The sequence below is a fragment of the Loxodonta africana genome, chromosome 3 (genome assembly GCF_030014295.1).
Source record: "Loxodonta africana isolate mLoxAfr1 chromosome 3, mLoxAfr1.hap2, whole genome shotgun sequence".
In the NCBI taxonomy this organism is placed as follows: domain Eukaryota; kingdom Metazoa; phylum Chordata; class Mammalia; order Proboscidea; family Elephantidae; genus Loxodonta; species Loxodonta africana.
The window spans coordinates 185,865,862-185,876,852 of NC_087344.1; the positions used below are offsets into that span (position 1 = coordinate 185,865,862).

The following is a 10,991-nucleotide window of genomic DNA, read 5'->3' on the forward strand; positions in this document are numbered from 1 at the left end:
TATGTACAAACAGAAATGGGAATATGTGTGAGAAAGGCTTTTAAAGGAGAATAGTGCAAGAAACATAAAGTTGGATCGGTCTGAGATTATTGCTATGGGCCCACTAAGCTCAGATTCTTCATTCAATGTTTCAGCTCAAGAGGTTAGAAAATAATCTAATAATTTATTTGGTTGGTTCATTGAAGAATGGGTTACATGGTGGCCCATATTAAATCGTTTTGAAGCACCAGACCCACCTAGGTATACTGTAGAAAAAGGTGTCCAAAGCCTTAGGGATATGGTAGACTGGACCAACAGACGCACACATGGAGTGTCCAGAGGACACATCTTTTACCACAACAGTGGGGAACAAATTTGTGAAGGGAGCCCCTGCACCTTTAAAGGCTGCTATTATTGCTATTTTACGTAAGTTAGATTTCGCAGTGGGAGGTATCCTAACTGAATTAAGACACCTAAATACAATGCAGCTAACTGAACACAGTGGTGGTAGAGGCCAAGTGGTAGCACTTAATCAACAAAGATAAGGTGGGCTTATTTACCATAATGGCCAGTGGAGTCAAAGCCATAATGAGAACAGTCTGACTCATATGGACTTATGGAGTTGGAACTTAGTCATGGTCTCCCTAGGAGTGAAATGGATGGGAAATCTACTAAATACTTACTTGATCTGTACAAGTAGAAGAATTCTAGGTCAAATGAACAGCAGTCTAACTCAAATTGCAAGAATAGATAGTCATGGCCCCTCAGTCAATTCCCAGGCTTGAGGGAGTTTCCAGACCCACAATGCACTGGATGAAGAGGAGGCCATGTTCCTTGATGAAGGATCCCACTGCACTGCCAAAAATCTATGCTGTTAATCTTACTGCCAGCCTTCCCCAAGGAGATCTACAGCCTTTTACAACACTCAATGTTCACTGGGGAAAAGGAAATAATCAGAATTTCTGGGTATTACCAGATAGTGGCTCTGAACTGACACTAATTTCAGGAGACCCAAAATGACACTGTGGCCCACCAGTCAGAGTGAGGGCATAGGAAGATCAAGTTTTAGTGGAGTCTTAGCTCAGGTTCACGTTACACTGGGTCCCCAAATCCATTCTTTAGTGATTTCCCCAGATCCCGAATGCCTAACTGGAAAAGATATACCCAACAACACTCAGCACCCCCACATTGGATCCCTGAAGTGGAGTAAAGGCTATTATGGTAGGAAAACCCAAATGGAAGCCATTAAAACTACCTCTACCTGAGAAAATAGGAAGCCAAAAGCAGCACCACATTGATGGAGGGATTGCAGACATTACTGCCACAATCAACGACTTGAAGGAGCCACAGGTGGTGATGCTCACCACATTCCTATTCAACTTGCCTATTTGGCCTGTGCAAAAAACAGATGGATCTTGGAAAAGAAGAGTGCATCATCATAAACTTTGCCAGGTGCTGACCATAATTGCAGCTACTATGCCAGATGTGGTTTCACCGCTTCAGCAAATTAATACATCTCCTGCTACCTTGTATTCAGTTAGTGATTTGGCCAGTGCATTTTTCTCAATTCTAGTTTATGAATGCACACCAGAAGCACTTTGACTCCAGGTAGCAAGGCCAGCAGTACATCTTCACTGTCCTAGATCAGAGGTATATCAACTCTCCACCCCTATGTCATAATTTAGCCTGCAGGAAACTTGATCACCCTTACTTTCCACAAGATGTCACACTCCTCCATTACATTGATGATATTATGCTGATTGGACCTAGTAAAGAAGCAGTGTCAATGACTCTGGACTTATAGGTAAAACATCTCCATGCTAGAAGGTGGGAAATTAATGCAACAAAAATTTAGGCACCTTCCACCTCAGTGAAATATCTAGGGGTCTTGTGGTATGGGGCATGTTGAGACATTTCTTCTAAAGCGAAAGATAAGTTCTTGCGTCTGGCTCCTCTCACAACTAAAAAGGCTGCACAATGACTTGTGAATCTCTTTGCATTTTAGAGACAACATATTCCTGATTTGGGTGTGTTACTCTGGCCTATGTATCAAGTTACTTGAAAACTGCTAGTTTGAATTGGGGCCCAGGACAAGAGAAGGATCTTCAACACCTTCAGGCAGCTCCGCAAGCTGCTCTGCCACTTGGGCCATATAATCCAGTTGATCCAATGGTATTTGAAATGTCAGTGGCAGACAGAGATGTTGTTTGGAGTTTTGGCAAGCCACTATTGGTAAATCACAGTGCAGACCCTTAGGATTTTGGAGCAAAACCCTGTCATCCTCTGAAGATAACTGCTCTCCTTTTGAAAAAGAGCTTTTGGCTTGTTACTGAGCCTTAGGAGAGACCGAACACTTAACCGTGCTTAATCATAGACCACCAAGTGACCGTGTGGCCTGAAGTTCCTATCAGGAACTGGGTGTTGTCTGACTGACAGAACCATAAACTCAGACGTACACAGCAGCACTCCGTCATTAAACGGAAGTGGTATGTATGAGACTGGGCCGAAGCAGGGCCCAAAGGTACAAGTAAGTTGAATGAGGAAGTGGCCCAAATGCCTAGGGTCTCAACACCTGTCACATTACCTACCCTCTCCCAGTATGCAACTAAGCCCTCATGGGGAGTTCCTTAGGATCAGGTGACTCAGGAAGAGATAATCATGCCGGGTGTACAGATGGTTCTGCACGATATGCAGGCACCACTCAACAGTGGACAGTGACAGCACTATAGGCCCTTTCTTCCTGAAGGTCAGTGCTGAAGGACAATTCTCCCAATGGGCAGAACATCAAGCAGTGCACCAGGCACTTCATTTTGTTTGGAAGGAGAAATGGCCAGATGTGTGATTCTGTACTGATTCAAGGACTGTGGCCAGGGCTTTGGCTGATTGGTCAGGGACTTCAGAGGAACTTGATTGGAAATAGGAGATAAGGAGGTACGGGGAAGAAGTATGTGGATAGACTTCTCTGAATGCACTAGAGAAGCGAATATATTTGTTTCTGATGTGAATGTTCACCGAAGGATGCTCTTGGCAGAAGAGTATTTTAACAATCAAGTGGATAGGAAGACACGTTCCATGAAAACCAGTCATCTTCTTTCTCAGCCACTCAGGTCATTGCTCAGTGGAGTCATGAATGAAGTGGCCATGGTGGCAGGGATGGAGGTTATCCCTGAGCTCAGTAAAATGGACCTCCACTGACCACGGCTGACTTGGCTACAGCCACTGCTGAGTGCCCAATCTGCCAATACAGGGGACTAACATTGAGTCCCTGATATGGCACCATTCCTCAAGGTGATCAACCAGCAGCCTGGTAGCAGGTTGATTACATTGGACTGCTTCCATCATGGAAAGGGCAGCATTTTGTTCTTATAAGAACAGATACTTAATCTGGATATAGATTTGCCTTCCCTACATGCAATGTTTCTGCCAAAACTACAATCCTTGGGTCGACAGAATGCTTTTTCCACTAGCATGGTATCCCACAGCATTGCCTCAAAACAAGGGACTCACTTCACAGCAAATGAAGTGCAACAATGGGCCCACCCTCATGGAATTCACTGGTATTACCATGTTCTCCATCATTCTGAAGCAGCTGGCTTAATAGAATAATGGAATGGTCTTCTAAAGACAATTAAAACACAAACTAGGTGGCAATACCTTGCAGGGTTGGGGCAATGTTCTCCAGAAAGTTGTATATACTCTAAACCAGGGTTCGATATATGATTTTGTTTCTCCCATAGCCAGGATTCATGGGTCCAGGAATCAAGGGGTGGAAATTGGAATGGCACCACTCACTATTACCCCTAGCGACCCACTCATGAAATTTTTGTTTCCCGTCCCCTATGCTTTGTGGGTCTAGCGGTCTTAGTTCCAAAGGAAGTAATGCAACCATGAGTAGACACAGCACTGATTCCATTGAACTGGAAATTAAGAATGCCTCCTGGCCACTCCTCATGTTTCTGGATCAACAGACAAATAAGAGAGTTACTACATTGGCTGCTGTGATTGACCCTGATTACCATGTGGAAATAAGATTCATATTACATAATGGAGGTAATGAAGAGTATGTCTGGAATATACGAGATCCCTTAGGACATCTCTAAGTACTACCATCATCTGTGATTACAGTCAATGGAAAACTGCAGCAGTCCAATTCGGACATGACTACTAATGGCCCAGACCCTTCAGGAATGAATGTTGCATCGCCCCGCCAAGCAAAGAACCACAACCAGCTAAAGTGCTTGCTAAGGGCAAAGGGGATGCAAAATGGGTGGTGGAAGACGGTAGTTCTAAATACCAGTTACAACCACATACCCAGCTGCAGAAACAAGGATTCTAATTGTTATAAGTATTCCTTCTTAGCATTTGTGCATTGAATATTTTTGTTTTTGTCATTTATAAAATATAGATGTAAACTGGTTTTTGATTATTTGCATGATAGTTATGTTGGGTGCAAGTATGACTCCATAATTGTCTTTATTCAGAGATTGTGTATGGTTTAATGAGATGTGTACAGGTGCCAGGTTGACAACGGGTGGACTGTGATAGGTAAGGATGTTTTTCAACCTGGCTGGGCCATGATTCTCAGTGATTTGACTGTTACGTAATGATGTAGTTTGGCAATTATGTAAAGATGTAGTTTTGGCACTTATGTAATCATGTATTTATCCTTGATATTGTGATATAATGTAATCACTTCCATGATTTGATCTGGTATGATCAGCCAACCTGTTGTAAGGGGGTCCCCTCAAGGGTGTGGCCTGCATCCAATATTTGAGGACATTCTGGCAAAGCTCTCTGGCTTTTGCTCACTCCTGACCTTGCATCCCACTCGTCATCATCCGAACTCTGGTTCTTGGGACTTGAGCCAGTGGACTGCCATATTGACTGCCAATCTTGGGGGTTGTAGGCCTCTCCAGGCTGTGAGGCAGCAGCCTGCTATCTCACCTCTGCTCTTGGGTTCACCAACCTCCACAGCCTATGAGCCAGCAGCCTACCCTCTGACTTGCCAATCTTCAATTCATCAGCCCCTGCTACTGTGTGAGCCAGGAGAATTCTCCAACCTGACACATGACACACAGGCTGGGGACTTGAAAGCCTCTTAAAACTGCATGAGCCATTTCCTTGAGATAACTATGGCAACTAACCAAAAGGCTGGCTGGTCAAATCCAGCAGCTGCTCCTTGATAATCTTATGGGGCAGTTCTACTCCATCCTATAGGGCCACTATGACTTGGAATCAACTCGACGGCAACACATAAAGCTCTCTAGAGTACCCAGTCTAAGACACCACCCAAGTTCCAATGCCTGCCTTTGCAAGAATCCATTTTCATGATTCTATAGATGACCCCAACAGCTGTTTGGACTCTTGATTACCCTGATACAATATTCTTATCTACTAGGGTCTGTAAATATTCTGACAGGTGCCAGAGCCACTTTGCAGTCTGCCCTTATCACGAAGGACAGAAGAACTTCGGGGTTAAATTCAATCAATTTTCAGAGGAGTTTTGTGTGAACAAACGTTTATAAACATCTACTCTGTGCCAGGTATACTGCCAGGTGTTGAGGATCCAGAGGTGCCAACACTCTCTGCCCTCTACAAGCTCATATTATACAGGAGATCAGATAAATGAAGTAGGTGTTGTGGATGCCAGAAGTAAAAGAAGCATAATGGACAATAGAGACATGAAAGGGAAGTTATTACATCCTTGGGGTAACCTCCAATTACAATCACTACAGAGAAGATGACACTTAAACTCAGAATTAAGGTGAGATGTTCCAAGGCAGGCAAGACTAAGAAAGAAATTTCAGGCAGAGGAAACAGAGACAGCAAATGTAATGAAAGCAGGAAACAGCATGGAGTGCTGTGCGGATTCGCAAGTACTTGGATCTATACCCAGAGCATAGCTGCTAGGAAGAGTTCAGAGAAAAATGCTGTCAACGAGGGAGGCAGGAGACCAGCTTCCAGGCCATGGCACAAAATTAACCATCACAGATCACCACCCTGAATAGAGGAAGAGAGGTGGTAAAAGTTGAGAATGATTCTAGACTGGGATGTTACAAAACAGGTGTGGGTCAAGAAAAGATAAAAGCGAAGTTGAGTTGTGGTGGTGGATCATGGAGGGTAGGCTGAGGGAAGGAGGTGACACCAGCCAAGGTTGACAGGAAGAGAGAAGAAGAAGAGGCTTAGAGACCCAAGGTCCTGATTTGTTTGAAAAGTAGGGGAAATGAAAGCGAGGGAGAGAAGGAACAGAAAGGCTAAGCAGAAGTAGGTGGAGAGGAGAATGTCAGAAAGGAGTGCAGCCAATTTGTGACAAATCCCAGAGTGGAAGGGGACCCCAAGTAGAGAGGAGGAATAGGTGAGGAGGGACTTGTTAGTTAGTTAATTAGTAAAGGATTATTATCTTATCTCAAGCATATCCTGTGGGTGGGATAGAGAAGGGAACAGCAGGTCAGGTTGAAAGATGGGCGTGACCAATAGGTTAATAGGCCACTGTGACCAAGCAGATAGGAGTGAAGGAATGAGATGGAGTGAACCTCAAGGAGGAGATGTAGGGGACATGGCCTGGATGTAGCACTGGGGATGGAAGTGAATACTGACCCCTCCTGCCTCCTGTCTCTTTCAGGCTTGAGCAAGCCAAGAGTGAGCAGACCCTGCCATCCCACGGAAGAGGTCACAAGGGGATTGGTGTCCTCCAGAGAGCCAGGGCTGGGAAGGCAGCCCCTGTGCCATGTTGGTTTCTGAGTCCTAAGTACCCAGCAGTGTGTGACCCCAAGCAGAGGATCCCACACTGGGAGTTTGTTTCTCATTTCCCACTTTATCTGGCCAAAAGATTAGTTTTTTTTCAAGTATCCCACTGAGGGAAGACTCCTTCCAGCACCCATAAGGGAACACAGAACAAGTGTGCACTTTAACCAGCCCTATTCTTTCACCTGCTTCCTGTGGGACTGCCCCACTAGACAACAAGCTCTTCAAACCTTCACTGTTCCCTCACTTCTGTCTCCACAGTGCACATGTCTCATGCCGCAGTGAGGAGAAACACCTCAGAGCAGAAGCACCCACTCATTCACACACACACACACGCATAAACACACACAAACACACACACCTTCAGCAGATTAACACACACAAGCACAAAAAAATCAAATCCATGGACTTTTGGAGGCAGAGCTGCTTCTCAGGATCCGGCTGCCTCTTCCCATTCACGATAGTGACAAATAAAGAAAATGCCCACTGGCGCTCAGGCTCAAGGGGAAGGCATGACTTTGGCCCAGGATGTACTTTTGACCTCAGAGGAGAGATCCAACTCCTCCATGGCTCTTAAAAGCAACTTCACTGAAGGACTAGGAAATAAAGCATCTGCTCCTCCTCCTTGCTCTTTCCTAAACAGCCAGATGGGTGATGGACATCTCAGTGCCACACCTGAGATGCCCCACCCCCTATACACTCAAGCACAGACAGGCACCACTTGGGAGACAAAGGGACACCCCAGGATCCCAGCTCTATCCCAGGAGAAAAAAGAGCATGTGCCATACTAGCAGGGCCCTCCTGCTATGCCACCAGTTGGGCTACATTGGGGCCCTGAGGAGCAGAAGTGGGCCTGGCGAAAGACCAGGAAGGCCTGTCTGGAGGAAATGTCAGCTGGGTTGAACCCCCTTGTAGAAAGTCTACAAAGCCGAGAGTCAGTATTTGTCCATTTGTCCACTCATACCACGAAAAAGAAGGAAGAAGTAATACCAAGTGTCAGGTGCAAGGAGATACTTTATTGTTTTGGGGGTCTCTGGAGGCCTCTAGGCTGGACTGGCCAGGGATCACTGGCATCCCCCGGAACAGGGCGGTGCACCATGGCTCTGTTTGTGGTAGTCAGTGGCTATGTCTCCCACTACAGACAGAAACTCAGAAAAGTCAATCTTCTTATCCTTATTCTTGTCTTTTTCATCAAAGACATTGCATAAGTAATTTTTGCCCCATCTTTCCTGTGGGGTTAAAAAACATACAAACAAACATAAAAATATTATCCAGGGGGAAGAGGAGAATAGAGACAGATAAAGAGACAACACCTAGGGCTGAACCAAAGGTGTGGTGGCCAGGTGAGGCTATGGGGATGGAGAGTTCGGGTCAAGCAGTCAAGCCCTCACTCGTCACTAGAGATTTCTGGACAAAAATGGCAACTTGCATGGGCAGTACACTGGTAAATGACAAGTGGACTCAGGCTCCTCCACCACCTTAACTTCAGATGCACTGTCCTCATTCTTCCCCCAGTGGACTAATACAACCCAGCCAGTTACTCTCCTCATTCTCTAATGCTCTTCACACTTGAATTCTTTCCCATCAAAACCTATCAGTTCAGCCCCATTTATTCTGTTCCTTAGTCTCTATCTGTGCTAATGATTCCTTCTCACAGTTAAATGAAATTAGGGCTATGAATGCACTTTGCCCGTGTAAAAGATGGTGGTCCTGTCTGTAGGGTGCATGATTCTCACTATGTTAACCTCTTCTTCCACAAGCAGTGGTAGTACTGTGGTAGAATTCCCACGGTGGTAGAATTTCCACCTTCCAAACAGGAGACCCGAATTCAATTGCCCACCAATGTACCTTGGTGCACAGCCACCACTCACCTTGGAGTGAAGGCTTGCATGCTCCTATGATGCTGAAAAGCAGCTAACAATAACCCCTTCTCCCAGGAAAATGTGAAGAGGAGTCTTTAGGAGGCAACCTTTTACCCCAAGGCAACCAGACCCTTGGGGGAACTCTCAGTGACCAGTAGGAGGGCAGATGCTTTAGTCTGTTCACTGACTTTAACAATCATAACACTTTCTTGAGTCTCTAATATACCCACCACTTTTTCTCATTTTCAAATAAATCATTTCATTTCAACAACACCACCTCAGGAAATTAAGTTCTATTATCTCCCTTTGCAGATGAGAAAACTAAGGATCACATTGTGGGTGATTTGTCCAGAGTCAAGCAGCAGGGAACAGCAGGGGCAGGACACGTGCCCAGGAGAAAAAAGAGCATGACTCTTTGTCCTGAGCTCCTAAAATCTTCCATTCTGCCTCTACATGGGACTAGCCCTGCCTCAGACCTGGAGGTAAAATGAGGAGAGAAAGGAGGAGTGGAGAGTGAATCAAGGAAGGGCCAGATTCCAGATCGGCCAATCACAGACAGTGCATCTACTTCAAAGCGGAGTCCTCAGACATGCCGAAGCCCATGGACTCCATCCACCCACCCCATCTCCTCCCTACACACACATACACAGCATCTTCTTGCCCCAGACAAGCCAGACCCCTACTCACACAGTCTTTGAGGAAGTTGGGGAAGTTCTCCCTCAGCAGCTTCAACAAGTTTTCCCTATTGATCTTATCATCACACCCAGTGTATCGATGAAACAGATTGACCAAGTTCAGTACCAAATTCTCAGATGGAGTGTGGCATATCTTGACTTTCTCAGCTGCAATGTTGCTCATCTTGCCTTTTATTCCAAGACAAGAGTCTACAGACAAGAAATCAATGAGAATGAACTGGGTGGAAGAGAGTTTGAAGGACAAGGCTAAGGAATGAGTGAGGACTGAGATAAGACAGAACAACAGGAACTTGTCTTTCTCAAATGGTGAGGTAAATTGGTCTCAGGGAGGAGAGAGTGGAGCTGAGTCCTCGGTCCTGACACCATTCCTATCGGAGTCTGAGAGGAGAGGGAGGGGAACAGTGGAGATCAAGGCTGTGTTAGTGAGGGGCAGGGGCTGACCTGCAGGGGATGGGTATACGATGTCTTCCGGCTCACCCAGTTGGGAGCAAGATAACAAAGAGAAGCATCAAATCCCAAGGCAAGACATTCCCATCAAACATAGCCTTTGGTCTACCCCATTCTCCCCACTTCCACCTAGGAAATTACGAAGGACCACCAGCCTGAGAAATCAGCTCGAGAATCCTGGGATTCTGGCTATCCAACACAGTGGTAGAATTCCCACCTTCCCAACAGGAGGCCCAAGTTTAATTCCCCAACAATCCACCTCGGTACACAGCCACCACCAATTCTGACCTCTCCAGGCTCCAAGACCTTCCCAGAGTTATTTTGGAAGACCTTGAGCCAAAAGAGTGCACTGAAACCAGGGAGTAAAGAAAACCAAGAGCTACAGAAGGAAGATATTTTTTACCTGACAGCTCTCAGAAAAGCACCTAATACTGAGCCAAGAGGAATAACAAGATCATCTAGCCAAGCCAACTGAGACCGGTGGAGAAGAAGGGATATAGGATTTGCCAGGACAAGCACAAGGTCCCACTCTATTAGTTGCAGAACCCACCCATACTGACTTCCAGGCCAGGTTAGTATTCCCCCACAGCTACAGGCACCAGACCAGGTGGGCACCAGGCATGACTCCTAGGAAAGAACAGAGACAGGTGCAGACTTACTAGAGCTGAGGATGATCACGGAGGAGGAAATTAGTGAGATTGTACGTCTGGGCACAAAGTAGGCCCTTTATGTAGCTCAGCCTGGGATCTCCCAGAGGTTGGGTGCCCTGTGGCAGTCTTCATTAGTTTCCCCAAACATTGCGCCACCTTGGGTGGGAAGAAACACCGACGAAGCTATACTCAAAACTTCCGTCTAGATATCCTGCGTCTCCAGTATCATCACTATCAGGCCACATCACCACAATTCTGCCCAGCCCAGGCTCCTGGCCAGTGGGAGGAGGCCCCATGCAAGAGAGATGTGGACAGAGTTGAGTACATTGCCATAGCTCAAGGATGATGGAATCTAGGGATCTGGGAGGGAAGAAACACCTGTTTCTTCAGTCAGTCATTCCACAACATTCTATGCATGGTTAGTAATAACTGCCTCCTTTTGCAGGTACTGTAAAGAGCCACGCGGTGGGTTACTGTTTTATGTACATCACCTCAGAGTCCCATGAGAGCCCTGTGAGTTCACATAAGGCTCTCTACCACTGTGAGGTAGGTATTTTCCCTTCTTGCAGATGAGCAAATTGGGACCGAGGCTGGGTTTCTCAAGGTTACTCGGA

General features: G+C 46.0%; 1 protein-coding gene across 1 annotated transcript; it reads right to left on the bottom strand.

The window, feature by feature from the left end:
- Window positions 1-6,033: 6,033 nt before the first annotated feature.
- On the bottom strand, window positions 6,034-10,676 carry LOC135230900 (protein S100-A7-like). Its single transcript, XM_064283175.1, has 2 exons — window positions 9,273-10,676; window positions 6,034-7,952 (listed from the first exon to the last, which is right to left on the bottom strand). The coding sequence occupies exons 1-2, from the start codon at window positions 9,441-9,443 to the stop codon at window positions 7,788-7,790; spliced, it is 336 nt and encodes a 111-aa protein (XP_064139245.1). The 5' UTR covers window positions 9,444-10,676; the 3' UTR covers window positions 6,034-7,787.
- Between the last annotated feature and the right edge of the window lie 315 nt (window positions 10,677-10,991).

Excerpts from the sequence above, each read along its gene's own strand:
- LOC135230900 (XM_064283175.1), bottom strand. The coding sequence starts at position 9,443 with ATGAGCAACATTGCAGCTGAGAAAGTCAAGATATGCCACACTCCATCT. Across the intron at positions 7,953-9,272 it reads CCAACTTCCTCAAAGACTGT|GAAAGATGGGGCAAAAATTA; the intron begins GTGAGTAGGGGT and ends TTAACCCCACAG.